The 23,994-nt window shown below is 46.5% G+C and overlaps 1 protein-coding gene across 1 annotated transcript in view; it reads right to left on the reverse strand.

Moving 5' to 3' along the window:
• The window catches only part of TOX2 (TOX high mobility group box family member 2), a 132,563-nt gene that overhangs the window by 63,330 nt on the left and 45,239 nt on the right, over nt 1-23,994 (reverse strand). Inside the window, exon 2 of the mRNA XM_027078265.1 lies at nt 14,806-14,871. Within this exon, the coding sequence (XP_026934066.1) occupies nt 14,806-14,871 (66 nt within the window). The remainder of the gene's footprint in view (nt 1-14,805; nt 14,872-23,994) is intronic.

Raw genomic sequence — 23,994 nt, forward strand, 5'->3', positions numbered from 1 at the left:
ACACCCTATAAAAACATCTCAGCTAGAGGACTGGCATTCAATTCAGTGTTTCCTGACTCTGTTTTCAAAACAAGGAAAATGGCATCTTACCCAAACCTGAAACCCCATCAACTGGATCAGGGCACCCAGCGCCATAACTTCTTATTATGTGTACAGTAATTTTATGGAATTCAGTGGGGACTGAAATGCAATTTTGTCAGGATTGTCTGTGTCCATAATGACCGAGTCAAATTAATCATCTTGGATAATACCCCTGTGTCACCCGTCCCAGAGATGTTTAATAGAATCTTTCTGATTCATGTCTCGCAGACCATCAGATCTGGAGTATTGCCACCCTTCTGAAAATCGGTACAATTATGTCTTCTTGTTGGGCTATCATTTTCCAGGACTAAAAAATGCTTCTTAAAAATAAATAAATAAAATCCCATGCCACATATAAGTGAAGCAGGAGTGAAAAAGCCATATTGTTAAAATTGAATGTGGATTCTGGAGGTGGTGGGGGGGAGGAGTATGTAATAGCTTTTTAAGCCTCTATTTACAGACAGAACCTCCAAGTCATGGCAACAGGGACAGAGGAGAGTGTAGAAAACTCTCTCACTGGTGGGCCTGATCCTGAAATGCTTGGATCGCAGCAGACAAAGGCATCATAATGTGACAAGGACAACCAGTCACACTTGACATGAGTTTTGTTTACTAAAACTATATCTGGGAACAAACATGATAATCCCTGTGTGTTTTTTTGCTCAGAAAATTATCTGAGTCACTTTAAGGTTCTGGCAGCTTTCCAGACTGATACACTTGTGGGGAATGTTTCTGGAAAAATGAGGAATTAGCAGTGGGGTTCCCTTCTTTAGGAGGAATCAGTCCCAGCAGAACTGAAGTAGCAAGGCTGGGGATAACCTGGGGCCACAGCTTTTGAGTAAGAGGGAGTGGCCTGAGCAGTAGGCATTACCCCATTTTACAGATAAGCAAGTTCACTTTTCCAGTAAGTGGCAGAGTTTTATTTTCATAACATATTTTTTTACAATCACATATCCAACTGCCTCTTTGACACGTTCCCTTGGATGTCCTAGAGGACAGGTCTGCAAATTTTTTCTGCAAAGGTACAGATAATAAATCTTTTTGGCTTTGTGGGTCAGTCTCTGTTACAACTATTCAACTCTGCCGCTGTAGCATGAAAATAGCCATAGACAATATTGAAACTAATGAACAAAGCTGTGTTCCAATAAAGCTTTATTTACAAATGACAAGTGGTGGGCCAGATTTGGCCCATGGGCCATGGTTTGCTGACCCTTGTCCTAGAGGTGGTTTTTCTTCTCCATAGAACTTTTAGCATCTAACACACAATATTCTTGACTTTTTAAAGGTACTTATTGCCTGTTCCTGTCACTAGAATGTGAATTCTGCTGTTTGGTCACTGATTATCCCAAGGGTCAAGGACAGTGCCTTGCACATAGTAGGGCCTCAATAAACATTTGCTGGATGAAATAATACATGAATGAATGAGAATAGGGGTTTTGGACTATTGTGTTTGCTGCTGTATCTCCAGCACCTAGAACACTGCCTGGCACACAGTAGGTACTCAGTAGACTTTTTTTTTTAATGAATGAATGCATGAATGAATTTACTGATGGCCCACTGTGGTAGAGGGCTGGGCTCTGCACTATTTTCCCTGTAAGTTCTAAGAAGTCAGCAAAGGTCTAAGGTGGTCTTCTCCTTAGAGATGCTGCTTAGCACAAAGTAATTCTAACTTGACCCATGAGGGTCTCTTGGTTCCCTGTCCCCATCTTAGAAATCATCTTCCCATGAATGTGTCTGAATTCCAGCTCTACCCTTGGCAGTCTGTGTAACCTTGGGAAAGTCACTGCTCCTTTCTGGGCCTCAGTTATACCACCTGTGAAAAGAGGGATTTGGACCAATGGATTTTTTTTTTTTTTTTTTTTTTTTGTGGTACGCGGGCCTCTCACTGCTGTGGCCTCCCCCGTCGTGGAGCACAGGCTCCGGACGCGCAGGTTCAGTGGCCATGGCTCACGGGCCCAGCCGCTCTACGGCATGTGGGATCTTCCTGGACAGGGGCACGAACCCGTGTCTCCTGCATCGGCAGGCGGACTCTCAACCACTGCGCCTCCAGGGAAGCCCTGCTGATATTTCTGATGCTGTTTTTAATCTCCTGTGCCCAGCACGTCCTGGGTGGATGACTTTGGCAAGCTGTTTTACCTTCCTGAAAGTCAGTTTCTTCATCTGTAAAATGGGTACTTTAATAGCACCTCATGGTGACTACCATTTGCCATGCACCAAGCCCTATAATAAAAACTTTGGGTATAAATGTATCTTATTTACGTCTCCCCACATCATTTTGAGGAACTTCTAAAGATAAAATTGAGGCTCAGAAAAGTTGGTTGACTTGTCCAAGGTCGCCCAGCCATGAAATGTCAAGACCAGAATTTGAGCCCAGGTCAGTTTGTCATTACTTAATGCCCCTGTCATTACCTTTATAACTCATCTGACCAACAACATCTCTCTATTGTTGCCCATGATGGGCTGAAACCTCACTCAGAGCCACTAGACTCCATCTCAGGGGCCCCTTCAGCCTAGGGGCGACTCAGCCTGGTGGGGGAGACCAGTCTCTGGCCACTTGAAAAGACACTAGGGACTTTCCTGGTGGTGCAGTGGTTAAGAATCCACCTGCAAATGCAGGGGACACGGGTTCGAGCCCTGGTCCAGGAAGATACCACATGCTGCAGAGCAACTAAGCCCATGTGCCACAACTACTGAGCCCGTGTGCTACAACTACTTAAGCCCGCGTGCCTAGAGCCAGTGCTCCGCAACAAGAGAAGCCACCGCAATGAGAAGCCCACGCACAGCAACGAAGAGTAGCCCCCGCTCGCTGCAACCAGAGAAAGCCTGCACGCAGCCAAAAATAAATTAAATAAATAAATAAATAAAAAGACACCAGTCCCTCCTAGAGTCTCAGGCAGGGGGTGGAAGAGGCTGACCCATCAAAAGACATAATCTAGAAGGTCCCTCAGAGGCACCCATTCAGCCCACATTCACAGATGCAAAAACCAGGGCTCAGAGAGGGCACATGACCTACTCAAGGGCACACAGTGAGAGAGGCTGAAGAAGCCAGAGCCAGGACTCAGCACCATCCTGGAAAGGTCCCCCATCTGGCCCATTTCGACTTCCTGATCACTGGGTGATCTTGCATTGCAGCAATGAACAAGTGTGTTAAATCAGGGACTCTCCTACCCTCCCCAGCAAAGACTCAGGCCCTACAGAGGATGCTGAGTTGCGGGTGGCTGGGAGTGGCCGAGGGGTGCTGTTTTAAAGAAAACCCTTGAAATTATGTCTCCAACCCAATGCTGTTCCCTCCCCCAACCCATAAACTTCCTGCACCATCTTCATTGTTTCCATCCCATTTAGAGAGAGTGAACGTTTCCTGGGATTCAATTTCTCTCATAATAGTTGGAAGGAAACAAAACTACATGCTGTAAACATTCACTGCATTGTACGAGAAACCTCAGCATTACGGGGGAGGTGTAATAAGTGCAGACCCAGGTCTCCCACCCCCAAGCCCCCACCCCACAAATCCATCCCCAATGCCTCCCATGCCTGTGCCCTCAAATATCTAAACATCTCACAGCCAGGAACCTAGAGCTTTAAAATAAATATATATATTTTAGCTATTGGAATACATAATTAAGATTGGTGAGGTGTAAGTACCGACTCCTTCCCAGCGGTTTTCTCTCAATGAAAACAAGAGAGGCTGGGCCATTTTTCTGAGCACGTGTGTAGGACAGATGAGGGAACATTCCTTAGTTCAGCCTGACATATACTCAATTCTCTCCATATACACATCATGGGTTTTTTTTTTTTTTCCTTCCTTGCATTTTCTTCTCCAGCTGCGAAGTGATATTAAATTTCATCAGATTTGAACAAAATCTGTGGTCTTGAAACAGTTTCCCTTAAGGCCCCTCATATTTATTCAGAATTCATGAATCATGTTCCGATAACAGAACCGTAATTATTTTTAAAGTGTGATGTTTGTGGCTTTAATAGGAAATGCTTGCAAAAGGCCTTTTCTCTTTGCTTGTTTGTAATCTTAGCAGTAATCACTGCTGTTCCCTTCTCTGCACCACAGCAGGCAGAACACAATTTCATTTTCATATGAATCGGGAGCTCTTCACCCAGGTTTTAATTAAAGCAATAAAAGCCATGTCATCTTTGCCCTTTACGATGTACACAGATTCAGAGGCCAGAGTTACTAAGCCTAGAATCTTAGATTTCAACAGTGGCAGGAGGTCTCTGGGTCCCGGGACATTTGCTGGAGGTATTTTTGTTTGTTTCAAAAAGACTCAACCACCCCTCTCTCTGTGGCTGCAGTTTCCTTCTCTGTTAAACAGGAAAGCAACCATACCTACCTGAGATGAAATGAGACCAGCCACGGAAAACATTTAGCCCCAGTGCCTGAGCCCAAGGAATTTCCCAGTAAATGTTCATTAGCAGCAGCAGCAGCATTATTTAGGGCTGGAAAAAGCCTACAGACCATCTGCCTTCATTATTCTCAGGAGGGGACTGAGGCTCAGAGAGATACCAACACCAGGTGAAGGGAACAGGGCAGAGCTGAACCTGGAACCCAGAGCTCCTGGCTCTTTCCTCATTCTGGGCATCCTACACTGCCCCCTGCTGGAAGGAGGCTGCGCATCGACCCAGTCTAGGTCTATGCTTGACCCAAGTGATAAGAAAAACAGACCGGGCACCCCTGGGGATGGGGCTGACATCCTTCTCTTTCTCCAAGGTCCCATCCAGACTATTGTCTACCTTCCCTACAAATCCCACCCCACCCCACTCAGCTCCATCAGCATCCAGCGGCTCATCCATCTCCAGCTCACCTCCTTTCCCCATCATGCTCCCAGCCTTCAGATCTAGGCTCTGACTTCCCATCCATCGCAACCCAGCACCATCCCAAGTCCCTTCAGCTCGGCCACCACGCTGATGCTAGGCTCTCAGCTCCTCACTCCCCAGGAACGTCTGCTCCACTCTGTCAACACCCCCTCCCCAGACAGACCCAAGGCTCCATCAATGCCCATGGCTGCTCACCTTCGAATCACCACCCGCTTCCCACTCCGTGACTAAGGTGTCCTCACTGTCCAGCACCTCCCTCAGGGATTCTCTGAGCCTGGGGTTCCCTCTCTTCTGTCCTTACCCAGCTTGGATTCCCTGGTCCTTCACTTCAGTCTCTCTTGGGCAACGAAGCTTGAGTGTCCTTCTGGTACACCTGCCTGGCAAATCCTTGCCCTGGATTCACCCAACTGTCTGCCCTTACAGCACCTGCACCAAGAACTCAGTCTTCCACAAGCCATGACAAATATCGCAGACCGCCCCCATCCCCTTAGACCTCCAGTGCGCTGACTGTCAGCAGGTGACCCAGCCACTCACCAACCTCTCTGAGAAGACAGGTGCATACAGGGGCGGACGCCCTCTGCTCCGAGCCATCCCATCTACAAAGCCACACTCCTTTCCTCCTTGGTCCCTGCTTCTGGCCAAGGCCAGAGCTTCTACCTCTGGGCAGGACCCACCCCTCCCACCCTCTCCCAAAACTTAAGCCATCAATTAACTGTTTCCTGTCCTGAGCCCTGAGCATCACCTCTTTTCTGGATGCCTTCCATCAAGATTAATTCTAAAGACTCTATCATCTTTAAAAAATCCTTCCAAGGGGTCCTCATCTCACTGAGTTATGACCCTTGCTCTTGTCTTCCCCAGCTAGACTTCTTAGACATTGTCTAGACTTGCCATTTACATCCTCACCTCACACTCCCTCCTCCATCCACCCTGGGACCTGTAGGACATCCCCTACACATCAGAACTGCTTTTTCTGAGGTCCAGGATGACTTTCTCTTTGCTAAAACTATTGGACGTATCTCAGTTCCTATTCCAACCAACCCCTCAGAAGCATCGACCTTCTGCTTCTTCTTGTTTAAATTTTATTTAATTTTTTGAAGTGATACTAAATCCTCATGGTTGAAAACCCCTGAAAATGTCAGTGAAAAGTCTTTTTGCTACTCTTGTCTACCTCCCAGTAACCAAAACACACACACACACACACACACACACACACACACACACACACACACAATGTACAGTGTCACTTTTACTAGTTTCCATATATCCTTCCAGAGTTATACAAGCACACAGAAACATACATTCTTACTATCCTTTTGGCATAAATGATAACATACTGTACTTACTGTTCGCCATCTTGCTTTTTTCAGGAAATAATGTATCGAAAGAACTCTATCACTTCTAGCCACACAGTATTCTATTTGATATATGTACATAATTTCTGTAACTAGTCCCATATTACTGCACATTTGGGGTTTTTTTCCAATTTTTTTGCCACCATAAACAGTAACAAAATGAATAATCTTGAATATGTCATTTCTCATGTATGCAGATATATCTATAGGATATATTTCCAAAAAGGGAATTACTGGGTTAAAGGGTAATGCGTTTGTAATTTTGATAGATGCTGCCAATTATCCTTTCATAAGGGTTATACCAATTTACTCTCCTTTCAGTGATGTATAAAAGTGCCTCTTTCCCCTCAGGGGCTCCAACACAGTGCGTTATCAAACCTTTGGATTCTTGCCAATCTAATAGGTGAAAAATGGTAGTTTTGCTTCTCTTATGAACTATTTTTAGCATTTTGTCATATATTTAAGATCCATTTATATTTCTTTCTCTGTAAACTATTAGTTCATATCTCCTGCCCATTTTTCCACCAGGGTTTTGAATTGACTTCTAGGAACTCTTTATATATGAGGGAAATCAGTCCTTTCAGTATACCATAAGTTGAAAACAGTCTTGCCCAATTTTTCATTTGTCTTTGACTTTACTTATGGTATTTTGAACATACCAAAGTTGTTTTGTATTTTAATTTATGGTCAATTTTTATGTCTTCTCTTTTAAGACTCTGAGTGGTGGAAATGCCTTTCCCACTCTGAAGTTGTAAAGTATACTTTAAAGATTTTTTTTTCTGGTGCCTTTATGGTTTCCTTGAGTACATTTAAATCTTTGCTTTATTTAAAGTTTATCCTTTGATAGGGAAGTAGCTGGATCCAACATCATTTTTCCCCAGATCCCCTCCCTCCTTCTTGGAACACTGCCATTGGCTGCTAAGACTCCATGTTCTCCTCCTACTTCTCCAGCCACTGCTTCTCAACCTTTCACAGTTGTCTTCTCCTCTACTTTGCCTTCAAATGTTAGAGCTCAACATTTAAGAGTCATTGGTCCCCTACTCTTCTCACCCTCCTCTCTCTCCGTAAATTTCGTTCTCTCAAGGTTTTAATACCATAAGCTGAGGACTTCCAAGTTCAGTTCCCCAATGAGCTCTAGACTTATACAACCATCTAGCTACTTAGACATCTTTACTTGGATGAACATCTCAAATGGAACATGTCCAAGTCTGGCCTCATCAAACCTGCACCTCCCTAGACCATCCCCAGCTTAGAAAGCTGTACCATCGTGCTGGGAAAGAGACTCACCATCGAAGCCTGGGAGTCTCCTTTACTCCCCTATTTCTCTCTCCCTCTGCATCCATCATCATCAAGATCTTCCAGCTTTATTTCCAAAACACATCTCAGATCCACCCACTTCTTCCCATCTCCTCTTTGCCTCTACACAATCTAGAACAATACATCATCCTTCACTTGGACTATTACCACACCCTCCCATTTGGTCTTCCTTTATCCACTCTTGCCACTGAGAGCTTTTAAAACTGCAAATCTGATCACATCATTCAATCTCAGTCTCTCTCTGTCTCTCACTAACAAAGCCCAGTAACTTGCTTTGACTAATAAAATATGCTGGAAGTAGTCATGTGCCAGTTTTCTCTCTCTAACACACACACGCACACATACACACACACACAAGCTCTTTCAATAATTCTTTTTTTTTAATTTTAAAATTTATTTTATTTATTTATTTTTGGCTGCATTGGGTCTTCGTTGCTGTGTGTGGGCTTTCTCTAGTTTTGCAGAGCGGGGGCTACTCTTCGTTGTGGTGCACAGGCTTCTCACTGCGGTGGCTTTACTTGTTGCGGAGCACGGGCTCTAGAGCGCAGGCTCAGTTGTTGGGGCGCACGGGCTTAGTTGCTCCGCAGCATGTGGGATCTTCCCGGAGCAGGGCTCGAACCCGTGTCCCCTGCATTGGCAGGCAGATTCTTAACCACTGAGCCACCAGGGAAGCCCCTCTTTCAATAATTCTTAAAACAAAGTCTGAAATATTTAGTAGAAGTGGTATTTATAGATGGCCAATAGGCACATGAAAAGATGCTCAATATCTCTAATAATTAGAGAAATGCAAATCAAAACCACAATGAGGTATCACCTCACACTGGTCAGAATGGCCATCATTAAAAAGTCTACAAATAATACATGCTGAAGGGAGTATGGAGAAAAGGGAACCCTCTTACAGTGTTGGTGGGAATATAAATTGGTGCAGCCACTATGGAAAACAGTATGGAGTTTCCTTAAAAAACCTAAAGACAGAGTTGCCATGTGATTCAGCAATCCCAGTCCTGGGCACATATCCGGAGAAAACTCTAATTCAAAAAGATACATGCACCCCAGTGTTCATAGCAGCATTATTTACAATAGCCAAGACACGGAAGCAACCTAAATGTCCATCGACAGATGAATGGATAAAGAAGATGTGGTGTATATATATATATATGTATATATATATATATATATATATTTTACTCAGTCATAAAAAAGAATGAAATAATGCCATTTGCACCAACACGGATGGACCTAGAGATTATCATACTAAGTAGTCAGAAAGAGAAAGACAAATACCATATGATATCACTTATACGTGGAATCTAAAATATGATACAAATGAACTTATTTACAAAACAGAAACAAACTCACAGACATGGTTACCAAAGGGGAATGGGGTGGGGGAGGGAAAAATTAGGAGTTTGGGATTAGCAAACACAAACTACTATATATAAAATAAACAATGAAGACCTACTGTATAGCACAGGGAACTATATTCAATATCCTGTAATAAACCATAATGGAAAAGAATATGGAAAAGAATATATGTGTGTATATATATATGTGTGTGTGTCTATATATATATAGCTGACTCATTTTTCTGTACACCAGAAACTAACACAATGTTGTAAATCAATTATACTTCAATTAAAAAAAAAAGAAGTGGTATTTACAGCCATGAGAGTGGAAAACTCTACCCACAACTAGGAAGGCTGTAATGAGGAGGTGACATTTGCAGTGGCCATGAAAGAACAAATAAGCATTTGCTGGGTAAAAACGGCCAGGGGATTCCCATCAGAGGAAACACTGCACACAGGGGCGCAAAACTGTAAATGAGCACAAGAAGTGACCAGAGGTTCGTCTCGAGTGACCATTATTAAAGCATTATTTATGGTAATAAAAACAAAAGAAGACATAGGCAGTTGTTTTGAACACTGGCACTTTACATACTATCTTAGGTTAGATTCTCTTGAAGTAGAGCTGAGACGGGGATTCCCATGAGAGTAACTTATTGAGAAGTGACTTTAGCAAAGGGGAGGGAGGGAAGCAGGAGAGGGCATGTGATGGAGCTGAGTAAGGATGTGGTCTCAGCTAGAGTTGGCTGGAACTCCATGGGGAGTGGTCCAGTTGGTCCCCCTTGAGACAAGGGGTGGGGCCTTCTAGACCATCTCCCATTCCCCTTCCTGGTTCATGGTTCCCGTTTGGCAGAGAATTCTCTAAGGAAGGGTCAGCTGTGAATAGGTAACAGCCAATACTCACAACAGCTGGATAATGGATGTCCTGAGCTGATGAAGGGAATCTGCAGGGGAGGTACCAACAGAATCCACATCGCACTCCTCGTTTACTTCTCAAAACACCTTAGGAGGCAATCATTACTCCTCCCATTTGACAGAAAGCTGACATAACTTACACAAGGGCATCTGGCTGGGATGCAGAAAAGCTGGAATTTGAATCCAGGACTGCTAAGACCCAAGCCTAGTTCCTTTCCTCTTCACCCTCATCCCAGGAAGAGGGAGAATCTTTCTGGATCACTTAACCAGGAAATATCAATCCCTGTAACTCCTGAATGGGGAACCCTCTCAGGAGGGGAAAGAGCTGATCTCTACTGGGCCCTCCACCCCTAGAAGTTGCTGACGGGCCAGAAACCATGCCTGACAAATGCATCTTGGGCTCAGACCACCCAAGAAAGTCTGGTACAAAAGAAACTCAAGGTCCAGGGAGGTAGGAAAAGTGATAATATATGAAAACTAAGGCAGCTATTCAGGAATTTTGGAGAGACTTGCAAAAAGCAAACAATGAAGCGAGCATTTGCAAAAGAAACTTCAAGCCCCTGAGAACTCGTCTGAAAGTTTTTACGAGGGGACACAGTTGGCTAATACATATCCTGTAGGAACCTCTGTCTCAGCTGCAGAGATAAAGAAGATGGTGTTTCAGGAGAAGGTTAAATTAAAGAGCAGGTTTTTAACATGATAAAATTGCACTTTCTGGAAGCAAACATCTTCCAGAAATGGCTTCCTACTTACATATAGAGCTTTGCACATAGAAGGTGCCCAATAAACATGTGGTGAATAGATGAAGCTTGCATTTAACTGTATTTATAAAATGCATTTCACGCCATTTAGAGTGTTTATCCTCTGAATCCTCTACCAGCTATGAGACCTTCATTTGCCCACATGTGTATGTCAATCCTTCAATAATTGGGACAATACAATTCCTACAGCTGATGAGGCCACACACCATGACTGGGTATTCATGTACAAATGTGCATGTGTGGGTCCAAGCAAGCATTCCAGGGAAGAGACTGGAAGGAAAGGTAGAGAACTTTTGCCATTAAGAACTACAGGCCTTGGGCTTCCCTGGTGGCGCAGTGGTTGAGAGTCCGCCTGCCGATGCAGGGGACACAGGTTCGTGCCCCGGTCCGGGAAGATCCCACATGCCGCGGAGCGGCTGGGCCTGTGAGCCATGGCCGCTGAGCCTGCGCGTCCGGAGCCTGTGCTCCGCAATGGGAGAGGCCACAACAGTGAGAGGCCAACGTACCGCAAAAAAAAAAAAAAAAAAGAACTACAGGCCTTGTCCATCTACAGATGAATGGATAAAGAAGATGTGGTAAATATACACAATGGAATACTACTCAGCCATAAAAAACGAATGAAATATTGCCATTTGCAGCAACATGGATGGACCTAGAGATTAACATACAGACAGAGAAAGACAAATATCATATGATATGACATATATGGAATCTAAAAAAACGATACAAATGAACTTATTCACAAAACAGAAATAGACTCACAGACATAGAAAACAAAATTATGGTTACCAAAGGGGAAAAGGGAAGGAGGGATAAATTAGGAGTTTGGGATTATACACTACTATATATAATATAGATAAAAAACAAGGACCTACTGTATAGCACAAGGAACTATATTCAGTAGCTTGTAATAACCTATAATAGAAAAGAATCTGAAAAAGCATATATATACATATATTTATATATATAAAATAACTGAATCACTTTGCTGTATACCTGAAACTAACACAACGTTGTAAATCAACTATACTTCAATAATTAAAAAAAGAAAAAAGCTAGAGGCCAGTGGAGCCCCACCGTGCCACAGGAGCTGCAGGTCCCAGAGACGTCTTACTCTTCAGTAAAATCAGTGTGAACTACATGGCACATGCTTCCCATACGTGATAGTTTGTTAAAAGACCACACTGCTTTGCAGCACCTCCCATCAACAGAGTTTATTTCCCCATCCCCTGACTCTAGACTGGCCCTTTGACTTGTTTTGACCACATTCTAGAATATGTTAGAAGTAGTCATATGCCAGCTGGAAGCCTAGACCTCAAGAGGTCTTGCAGCTTTGGCTCTTGCTGCTCTGGGAGCCCTTTTCCCACCACGTGAACAAATTCAGGCTAGCCTGCTGGAGCACAAGAGACCATCTGGCATAGAAGGGAGTCCTCCATACCAATCAGCCCACAGCCTACCTGGCTGCTGACTGCTGCCACTTAAATGATCCTAGCCATGACCAGAAGAGCCACCCAGCTGAACTCAACCAAATTGCCAAGCCATGGAATCATGAACTAGATAAATATTTATTGTTTTAAGCCACTAATTTTTTGGGATGTATGTTATGCAGCAAAAGCTAACTGATACGGGGCTTCCCTGGTGGCGCAGTGGTTGAGAGTCCGCCTGCCGATGCAGGGGACATGGGTTCGTGCCCTGGTCCGGGAGGATCCCACATGCCACAGAGCGGCTGGGCCCATGAGCCATGGCCGCTGAGCCTGCGTGTCTGGAGCCTGTGCTCCGCAACAGGAGAGGCCACAGCAGTGAGAGGCCCGCGTACCGCAAAAAAAAGCTAACTGATACACTATAGTAAGTCTAGATTGTAATTGCTAAGTCTGCTTACGTCAAGGTTGGCTTGTGCCACCACGTGGACTCAGAGAATCCTGATATCTTCTCTATAAAGTTCTAAGTTAGGGAGACTCTCTGAGTGACAGCACAAGAGACTTGGAAGGACCCTTAGGGAGTCCAACCACCTCGTTACACTGTTAAGGAAATGCATTCATTACATAAGTATTTCCTGAGTGCCTCCTTTGTGCCAGGCATTATGGCCCAACAGGGGGGCACAACAGTGAATAAGAGAGACCAGATTCTGCTCTCAGGGAGACCACAGTCTAGGGTAGAAACCAGATGTTATTCAAGTCATCCCACAAAAAAGCAGACAACCACAGTGACAAACGCGGTGAACTAAAAGGACACGGTACCATGAGACAGAATTACAGAGAAGGGACCTAATTTGGATTTGGGGGTCGCCAAGAGCTCTCTAAGGAAGTGACATTTAGGCTGAAGCAAGTTGGTGGCAGCCTTGAGGTGGGAACGGAGCTCTCCACAGACACAGCAAGGTGTGTGGAGCTTTGAGTCCCAGCCCTGCAGGTTCAAATTCCATCTGTACTGCCCCCTGGCTGAATCAATCAACATCCTTGAGCCTCAGTTGCCTCACCTATGAAATGGGGTTAAGGATACTGTCTTACTTCTTCATGGTACGTCTCAAAGCTGTCGTGAAGGTCAGTTGATATAACCACTGAGAAAAGGGCAAACTGTCGAGTGTTGGGTGAACAGCTGAAGCTACTGTTAGCAACTTGGCGGGGGGACATTTATTTGTTCTCCAGCTACCCTGAAAAGGACTGTGCCCCCCTCTGCCCAAGCCTAGAGCAGACGCGGAGCCCCACTGAGTCCCACTTGCCCTTCTTGGTGGAAGCACAGTACCAGCCCTCTCCACTAGGGACTGAGCCAGTGCCGACTCCAGCACAGCACGGTTCTGAGAGCCAGGGCTCAGGACGTTAGCAAAATGCAGTTGAAACATTGTGAAAGGGCTCGGACAAGGTGTTCAGGAGTAAACTCTGGTCTTTTGAGACAATCACATTTCCAAGTGGATTATGGACAATTCAGCGACTTCTGTGATCTCTTCCAAAATGAGCATTCCCAGGACTGGAGTCTGGCTCACCAGTTCTTGCAGCTTGGCACAAGTCAGAGCAATATACCGGCAGCTTCTCAGCAGGCCCCCTGGTGCTCACACGGTCACAGGCCATAGACGGGGTACGGCCTGGCGGGTCCACAGGCACACCCCTGCAGTGGCAGAGGAGGGGGCTGCAGCGCCCTGTAACAGAGGAGCTTCCACGCCACGCTGGGATGATAACAGTATCTCCCCTCACCGGCAGTGTTCCCTAAGGGCCACAAGCCCATGTCTCTCTCATCTGTGTCCCCTACAGTACCTCTCACAGAGTGGGGCACATAAATGTTTGTGAATTAATAGGCTTCTGTTTCCCCAGCTGGAAAATGTGGTCCTAGCCACCCAACTTGGACTGCCATGACCTCCACGACTACATAGCCGGGGGCGGGGGGCAGCAGCTCCAGGGACAGGCTTGTCCTCCAGCTCCCCAAGTTTCTCAGCAGCTATGAAACCCCTCTGCCCTCCATCCAGCACCCTGAGCTGCTGCCACCCAGCAGGCACCACTGCTTTAGGGAAGCATCTTCCAGGATGTTTGCGGGACCCTCCATGGGGCCCCAGCCTATAGTGAGGACCCTCTCTGGCATCTGAGTCTCTAGCGAGGATACTCCCAGCTGAGAGAAACCTTAATTTCCAGAGACCAGGCTGTCAGTGGCAAATCTGTCCAACTGGCATCTGGGACTCCCAAGGGGCTGGGCTGGAGCTGGGGACAGTCTTGCCCGGGGATGACTCAGCCCCTTTCACCACCAAGAAAAGCTGCACAGAAAGCCTCTGCTCTCCTCCCTTTTCACCATGTCCACAACCCTCCCCAGTGGGCAGGAGAGCCCCGAATGCTGATACGTGGGTGTGAGCACCTCCACGCCAACATCTGCCCCCATGGGTGCTGTGTGGTGACGAGAGGCAGGCAGCACCAGAGAGCATGTGACAGCTCTATCCGTTGCTGCTGAAAACTTGCCCTCTGTGCATGGAGAGTGCAGACAACACATTTCGAGTTTTATCAAGTTTTCAATGATGCCCATTGTAAGCCAACAGTAGCCAGGTAGTTGATGTACAGAAAACACTACAGTCCCAGTTTGATTGCCCAGTTGAGGGAGACTCAACTGATATTCTTGATCATTCTAAGAGAGGACAATAGTGGGCTGAGCCACCTGCTCTGCACCCCTCCCCTCCCACCCAGGGAGCAGCTTGGCTCCAGCAAGCCCAAGGCTGGACAGGGAGGACGGGGCACCCACCTGGCTGGTTGATAGGAGCTCTGGGTTTCCGTCACTCATCCCCACGTAGGCACTCTCACCATCAAACTGGAACAGAGAAAGAGAGGCAGCTCTGATGAAAATGTTCTCAAGAAGGGCCCAGGAGAAGCCAGAGGAGGTCAGGGGACTAAAAGCACTGAGGGGAAAAGACTCTGGAGCCTGGAGAAGCAAAGACTGAGCCCAAGATGCCCAGTCCCCATTTCAGTAGGACTCCCTCTAGGGTAGAAGAAGCAGTCCTTACTCTGTGAGCTCTGATGGCTTGGGTTCATCACACTTAGGATACAGAGAGGAAAACCTTTCTGCCCTTTATACCTTGTCCATAGATGTGTCAGGTTGCCCTGTCAGATACTGAGCTCCCCATCTCTGGAAGTATGCAAGTATTTCTCCTGGCCAAAATGACATCAGGCTCTCAGCTAGAGCTGGAATTCCACAAGCTGGAGAGAGGCCAAGGTCTCCAGAGCCTTGGGATCAGGACAGCCTGCCCCTGACCCATCCTCCGGGTCTTACCATCCCAAGTGGCTCTGCCCCCTCACCTTTGACCCTTAGGCAGTGAGGACTGTGGCAAAAACCAGGTACAGGAACTACACCCTGTGTTCTGAGCGGCTGCCAAGGCTGGAGTTGTCTGTAAGAGGGAGCAGGTGTAGCGGGAGAAGCAGGGGCTCTGGGGCCACTGGCTCCCCTTCTCCCTGATGTGTGATCTTGAGCTGGTGTCTGAACCTCTGAGGTGCCACATCTGTCAAATGGGGATAACGACAGTGGTCCTCTCTCCAGGGGATGCTGCACTGAAACGTGCAAAGCACTTGGCTCAATTCCAGTTCCCTTCGCTTGAGACAAGTGTCTTGGGTCGGGTTCTCTAGAAGCAGAGCCTGAGACAAGGGTTCAAATGCATGTGATCTTTGAGAAGTGCTCTTTAGAAATAAGCTGTAAGGGAGGGAGGGATCAGGATAGGACGGGGGAAGGAGCTAAGCAAGGATGTGGTCCCAGCTGGACAGTCGCTGTAGCCTGATCCCACCACAAGCTCTGGGGCATGGATGGTACCACAGAGTTAGTCCCAGCATGAAGCAAGAGGCTGCACTTTTGTAGCCCATGTACATCAGTCATTGGCTGTGGGCTGCCCTTAAGGGACAGAAGGAGTCATAATCTGAGAAGGGTGGCCCCCATTTGGCCAAGGACAGTTCTCCAGAGAATTGTGCCAGCTGTGAGCCATTTTTAGCCAGTGCTCACAGCAGATGGGAGTAGGCTGTGCTGGACAGTAAGGGATCTGGAGGAGGGGGGGCACCACCAGCAGCTGGCCAGTTTACTGTAATTGAAAAAAACCCTTTTATTAGGTTATATTCATATGGTTCAAAATTCCCAAAGTACAAAAAGCAACAGAGTGAAAAGTCGCCTCCCCCCACCTCCCAGGCATTCACCGCCCCTCTCCAGAGACAACAGCTGCATCTATCAGCTTCCTATACATCCTTTCAGAGATAGTCTCTGTATATACATTAGAGTCATCGCTTTCACATAAATGACAGCATACTATACACACCATTTCGCACCTTATTTTTCTCCTAGCAACACATCCTGGAAAGTGTTTTATGTCAGGACATAATTTTGTTTTCTGGTACCTAGTATGCCACAGCATGCCTGTAACATATATATTTAACTAGTTAAGCACATGGGCAATTGAGTTGTTTCCAGGCTTTTGCTATTTCCACATTGCTCCCATGAATATTTTTGTACATCCATCATTTTGCATGGGTGTGAGTCTATCTGTAGGATTAGTCTGTATAATCACGGCATCTAACCGTGTGTGCGTCTGTAATTTGGATGGACATCACCAAGCAGCACTCATGGAGGTTGGAAAAGTCCACAATCCTGCAATCAACAGTTCATCCAGACCCTCTTCGCTCAGAGAGGTTTTCTTAACAACGGCTCAGATGCCAGCCTCCTACCTCTGTGTGCTCTGAAGCCCACTACCCCCGATTCCCTTGCCCTGCTTGCCCTTGTTCATCGTTCCACAGCCCCTTTACCTTCTAGCTTTCTACATAATTTACTTATTTACCATGTTCATTGCTTACAGTTGGATTTCCCCTACGAAAATGGAGGGGACTTGAGGTCGGGGTCTTAGTCTGTCTGTACACTGATGCCTCCCAAATACCTACAATAGTGCTTGACACAGAGCAGATACTCAATAAATGCTTGTTGAATGAATGAATGAATGAATGAAACAGCCACTACATCACTCACATTGTCTTTTACCAGGCCAGTCTTTTCATCGGGGTAGTGGGATTAGGGTTTATACCCAAGTGCCTTCCCAACACAAGGATGGGCAGAGTCCTTTGGTGACTGCTGGATTTGCAAAAGAAAAGGCCATGCAATGCCTAGAGTCTGGGCATGACCCCAGATGCAAGGCTCCATCTACCACACTGTACCCCCGGAGCTTAGGCTTCAAGGCTCTGCTCAGAAACACCTCCTCCAAGAGGCCTGCCATGCTTTCACCTCCTTTGGCTTTCCCTCTAACAACATAGATTGTCTCCATATCTGTCTTCTGCCCCAGAGTGGGAACAGCATGGAGGCTGGAACTGTGTCCTGGTCATCTCCAAATCCCACAACACCTGACACAGACTGGCATCAGGAACGGGACTACGACTTAGGCAGGGTAGAGTGATCTCAACAAAAGCTCCTGGGTACTTATCAGATGTGTCACCATGGCTACATATTCTTCAAGAAAAGTAAGACCTTTTTAAAAATCACATGTAATTTATAAGTATGTTCTAAAAGAAAGAATGATGGGAAGTGGAGGGGGAAGAAATTTAACCAGGTATTTGGAACATTTTATAAAGCAATAGTCATCAAACAGTATGGTATAGATTAAAAGTACAGGGACGTGTATTAAAGGAGCAGAGGGAAAGATATCCCCCAAACGCTGTGTAATAATGTCCCATTTATTAAATGCTGGCTAGAACGAAGCCACCCTGGTCCGCTCTCTCCTCCGACATGCACAGCAGGCAATGAACAAATATTTGGTGAATGAATGAATGTGCTTGGCACCAAGCAAAATGTTTTCCATAAAAGAGCTCATTTAACCCTCACAACAACCAGTGTTTCAAACCAAGGAAACAGGTCGAGAGAATAAACAGTTGCCCAAGATCACACAGTTAGGGAGACACTGCACTGCAGAGTGGTCTGTTTGCTTCCTGGGCTTGGCCTCTCCCACGAGGCTGTAAGCTCCTTGGCGGCAGGGATCATGGCCTGGCTGCACCCCCCCCACACACACACACACATAGCCAATCATTTGCCGGGGCCTTGCACATACTAGGTGTTCGATGTGTATGTGGTCGTGCTTCGCCGAGGAAGGAACTCCCTGCAGCGAGCAGTGGGGAATGGTGCGGAGGAACAGAGACCCTGGATTTTGAGGCGTGTGTGCCGGGGGCAGTGAAGAGGTTGAGCAGTGGGCTTCTGCATTCACTTGTTTATTCAAACAAGAAAGAGCAGCCACATGCCAGAGCGAAGCTTGCTTCCTGCTTCAAGGAAAATCTGAGAAGTTGGCAGAGGTTCCCAAGGCAGGGCCTGGGTCAGCCTCCATCGGGTCACCCCTGCGTGCTTTGCATGGTGTCCTGGAGCACAGGACTCGGCTACTGAGCAGCTATGAACAGAGGCCCCAAGGTGGTGATTGCGTAGGTGATGTCTGCTCTCTGCCCACCTCTGTCCAGCGCTCCACCACCTCCGAGCCCTTGTAGGGGGAAGGAAGGAGGGAAGGGGACTCCGAAACCTCCCAGGCTTCCCCTGGCTTGGCCCCCAGGGCCCTAAGGCCTGAGACTTACACCCTCAGCCCTCCTCTTGGGGTGGGGGGCTTTCTGGGGGAAAGAACCTGCATGCCACGGGGAGAAGTCACAAAGCCTAGACACTGAAGAGTCCCCTCCTCCTCCACGTGCACAAAACAGACTGAAAACGCCCACATGGACACCCACTGCACAGCGGTGATGCTGAGTGAGCATCACACAAAGGTATACGAGGGCTTCCCTGGTGGCGCAGTGGTTGGGAGCCCGCCTGCCGATGCAGGGGACGCGGGTTCGTACCCCGGTCCGGGAAGATCCCACATGCCGCGGAGCGGCTGGGCCCGTGAGCCATGGCCGTTGAGCCTGCGCGTCCGGAGCCTGTGCTCCGCAACGGGAGAGGCCACAACAGTGAGAGGCCCGCGTACTGCAAAAAAAAAAAAAAAAAAAAAAAAAAAAAGGTATACGACACACAGTGTGCCCAAGCATGGTGACAACATATGCATCACAGACTGGTGGGGGCCCACGTCACACACAACAGAGTGTTCAAGACAGCACTCAGTTACACACATACCACATGCATGGGTAGCACCAACCATCACAGACAAAGACGTCCAGAGCACGAGCATGAGCGTACACAGCACAGACCCTTCACGGGACTGGCACGCAACCGCCGGAGCCTGCACACACGGAAGGGAGGGGGTGCCCAGATGAGAGTAAGTACCCCAGCCATCTGCAACTGAATACGTATATAACTCAGAGAAACGTGCACACAAACACATATGACCTGCGCATGTAGAGACACACAAAGGCACTGAAGAACTTAAATTCTGTGCATATCTCAGTTTCTGAGTCCCTCAGTCAAAAATCTTTTTTCACACCACACAACCTTCCACACGCTTTAAAATGTGGGGAAAAAAAAGTGTGTGTGTGTTTCAGGAGGGTGGGGAACAACGGCCTAAGAATTTCCACGAAATGCCAGGAGAATATCTCTTACCACTGACTGGAATAGATTAATTTTCCCCATTTCATATTCTAATTATAATTCCTTTTCCCAGCGCCATCTTCAGTCGTCATTACAGCTGGAAGATTGTTCTGCGAAAGCCAGCCCTTCATCTTCTCTTCCCAAGAGTTTTGTCATGGAAATGAGTTTGGGAATCTGAAAGAATCCACATTTTTGCAAATAGCGAATGTGTGGGGATAACCCTTTCATGACGGCCACCAAGGAGAGGCTTCTGAAGGGTCTGTCTCTCCCCACAACGTGTGGTCCCCTTGGCGAGAGGGGCAGCTGGTCCTCTAGTCCAACAGCCAGCCCCCCCCCCACACACACACATGCACAAAGAAAAGGATAGATCCCTTTTCTATCTTTAAGCAAACTTAGCAAATAGGCAGCCAAGGTGAAAGGTGAGACGCCCTGATTTTAGCGAGTCAGAAGATGCTAGCTCCATCTGTGCCCCTTGGGCAAGCTCTGTAACTGCTCGAAGTCTCCGTTTCCTTATTCTGATGACCCACAGAGCCACTGATTCACAGGAGGTGGAAATTAAACATCTGTGGCATGGACAAATGTGGTAACTGGGTGGATGAATGGATGGAAGGAAGGGAGGGAATGAAGGATGGATGGATGGATGACGGATGGTACAAATCAGCACAATCCCATAGAAATATAAGGCAAGCCACATGTGTAATACAAAATTTTCTAGTAGCCACAGTTAAAAAAAAAAAAAGGGACTTCCCTGGTCATCCAATGCTTAAGACTCTACGCTTCCTGGAATATTACTCAGCCATAAAAAGGGATGAAATTGGGTCATTTGTAGAGATGTGGATGGACCTAGAGACTGTCATACAGAGTGAAGTAAGTCAGAAAGAAAAACATATATCGTATATTAACGCATATATGTGGAATCTAAACAAATGGTATAGATGATCTTATTTGCAAAGCAGAAATAGAGACACAGATGTAGAGAACAAACATATGGATACCAAGGGGGGTGGGTGGGATGAATTGGGAGATGGGGATTGACATATGTACACTACTGATACTATGTATAAAATAGATAACTAATGAGAACCTACTTAAAGCACAGGGAACTCTACTCAGTGCTCTGCAGTGACCTAAATGGGAAGGAAATCCAAAAAAGAGGGGATATATGTACACATACAGCTGATTCATTTTGCTGTACAGTAGAAACTAACACAACATTGTAAAGCAACTATACCCCAATAAAAACTAAAAAAAAAGACTCCGCGCTTCCAATGCAGGGGGCACGGGTTTGATTCCTGGTCAGGGGACTAAGATCCCACATGCCGCACTGCGCGGTACGGCCAAAATTTTTTAAAAAATTAAAAATAAATTTAAAAATAAATAAAATATAAATAAATAAAGTTAAAAAAGAAAGTATAAACTGGTGAAATTAATTTTAAAGACATATTTATTTTACCCAATATATTAACAATATTGGTTTCAACATGTGATCAACAGAAAAATTGTAAATGAGACGGTTTACAGGCTTTTTTTGATACTGCCTTTGAAATCCAGTATGTATTTTACCTTACAGTACGTCTCCGTTTAGACTTAGCCTCATTCTGAGTGCTCAAAAGTCACAGGTGGCTGGTGGTGAATAGAGAAGAAAACAGTTGGGATGGAGAAGATGCGTGGGTGGATTGCGGGTAGGCGTATGGGTTCAATGGACGGATGAGCGGATGGACTGATGGATGATGGATGGAAAGGGGGGTGGGGAGATGAGTGGTGGGAATGAGTGGGATAGATGGGTCAGTGGACAAAAAGATGACTCAGTGGTTGGACAGATGGAATTAGAAGGTGGGATGAATGGACGGATGGGCAGGTGGGTGGCTGGGAGGAGAGCAGTTGGATGAATGAGATGGGATGGCTGGGTAAGTATGAAGAGACGGGTGTGACGGGAAGATGATTAGGATGGTGGAGGAGATAAACAGATGGCTGGAATGGGTGTGTGGGATGCCTGCGCTAATGGAATGGGCTGAATAGTGGGTGGATAGATAGGTCTGGGATTTCCTCGTCGATTGGATGATGCCATGGCTTCTTAGGGTTACAACATGTCACTGACTTTCAAACACTCACCTGCAGCCAAGTTACCTCCAGATTGCAATGCACCATTTCCCCTGAACATTTCCCCCATTTGGTCCATAAGCACCTCAAGTTCAACACACCCAACACGGAACTCACGACATGTGTAGAAGCCTGCTCTTTCTCTGGCGGTCTGCCATCATGAGAGATGTCACCTCTACAGAGTACACTGTCAGTACCTCTGGGGTGACTCTGGACCCCTTCCGTTCTACATCCTCCTGATCCAATCACCAGCAGAAGCTTTCTGCTCAGCTTCTTCCAACCCAGCCCATCTTTCACCCTGGCTATCACTAGCAATCTTTCGGCAATCATTTCACTGCTCAGATCAAAACCCTGCAGTGACTCCACATCATCGACTCTGGCATCCAGGACCCTCTATGACAACCAGCCCTGAGACTCAGCTCCCACAGCGCCCCTCAAGGCTGCAGGAACCTCCAGCACCCCTGCCTTTGCACACATTGCCCCATCATCAGCCTGGAGCACCCTCCTCCTTCCTTTCTCAATCCACTGAAATCCAACTCTTCCTAGGTCTTTTTTTTTTTTTTTTTTTCTGGCTATGCACTCCAACCTTAACAGTCCTGCTTGCTTCTATAAATCCGTATTCTTGGGCCCAATCTTAAAGCCCCCATCTCAAGCCAGCTTTGGACTTAATTCAATTTCCATGTATAGTGTGATATACTGGGCAACAGCATTGATTCTTGAATAGGAGTATCAGCTCCACCACTTACTTAGCTGTGTGTGACCTTGGATTTAACTTCTCTTTGCCTTAGTTTCCTCACCTGTAAAATGGTAATGATCGCATTAACTATTATTGCCTCATAAGGTTTTTGATATCTGTTATCAGATATGAGTTAATATCTGTAACATAATACTTAATAATGGTAATGACTTTTGACAAGTGTTTAATAAATGGTATCTTTTATTATTATATGCTAAACTATTATCCCCTCATCAGCCGCAATGCCCCTCAGTCTTGCAGAGGACTGTATCTCCTATGTCTCTGAGACCATCAGATCCTCCCTCAACTCTCTCCCCTCCTCCACATTATTAATATCACACCCATCCTGACCTCCTTTCCTTTAGTCTAAACAGGTGAAGTGTCTCCCTCCTGTTCAAGGTGAGCCCTTTCACTTTGACCCCGTCCCTCTCATGTCTTTCCCTCATTCATTCCCACGCCTAGATCTAAGACCTAATTTAAATATGCTGAGTAAAATGAAATCAGTCGATGCCCTTATACCAGGCACCAGGCACCTACAATGTACTGAGTAACACACTCCCGACATCGGCGGTTTACCGTAAATAAACCTTGTCACAAGGCACTGAAAGGAGGTAAAAGCAAAGGGATTCTGAGGTCACAGAAGGGGCAACTGTCATTGTTCGTTGACTGGTATCTAGCGATTGGTTACCATGTGCCTGACATTGTACAGACACCAGCCATGCCGTAATGATAATGACACAGCTCCTCAAGGAGCCCCCAGTCCTTTGGAGAAGCTTGGGCGAATAAAACGTTCCTATTCTCCAAATCTGAGAAAGGAAGACAGGCCATTCTTTGGCCGTAGTCCCACAACAGGAACAAGTAACCACAAACCTTGTCTGACGCTCATCTCAATTGGTCAGTGACAGTTTTGTACCCACCCAGACTCTGAAAGTCAAGCGATCAATAACTCCAAGAGCTACATGTCCACAGCTGTGGGTCAGCCTTTCCCAGAACCTCCTGCTTCTGAAAGTACCCCCATCCCTGGACTCCACGCTTCCTCAAACCCTACAAAACTCAGCTCTTGCTTGATTTGGACAGACTAGCTTTGCAAAGTACAGCAATGAATTCAACATCTTGTTTCTGATATAAAATGATGGCCTCATCTTTGACAAATGTGACAACGGTAGGATAAAGTTGTCACAGAGGAGTGAAAGAAGGGACAAGGGCCTTTCAAGAGAAGTATCCTGAATAGGATAACTTGGAAGCCCCATGATGGAGAACATATAGGAGTTGGCCAGGCAAAGAGCAGGGAACATGACATCTGAGGCTGCTGTGAGCACAGGCCAGTGGGCACCTACTCTATTCCAGACCTCATCCCAGAGCTGTGCCTGGTCATCTCACTGGAAAGCCCCAGAATTCCCAAGGTTGCATGACCAGCCCCATCGCAGACATGAGCAAGAGGGTGGTTGGGGAGTTTGCCCAAAGGTACCTAATCAGTTCCGAATCTGCCCTTGATGTCAGGTACCAAAGCAACAGTTGTTCTGTAGAAGCTGCTGTCCCTCCCCTCTGTACAGAGACACAGATCAAAGACCAAAGATGCACAGTCCTCA

This window comes from Aethalodelphis obliquidens, unplaced genomic scaffold, assembly GCF_003676395.1.
Source record: "Aethalodelphis obliquidens isolate GAN/ISIS:26980383/991018 unplaced genomic scaffold, ASM367639v1 scaffold42, whole genome shotgun sequence".
Taxonomy (NCBI): Eukaryota; Metazoa; Chordata; class Mammalia; order Artiodactyla; family Delphinidae; genus Aethalodelphis; species Aethalodelphis obliquidens.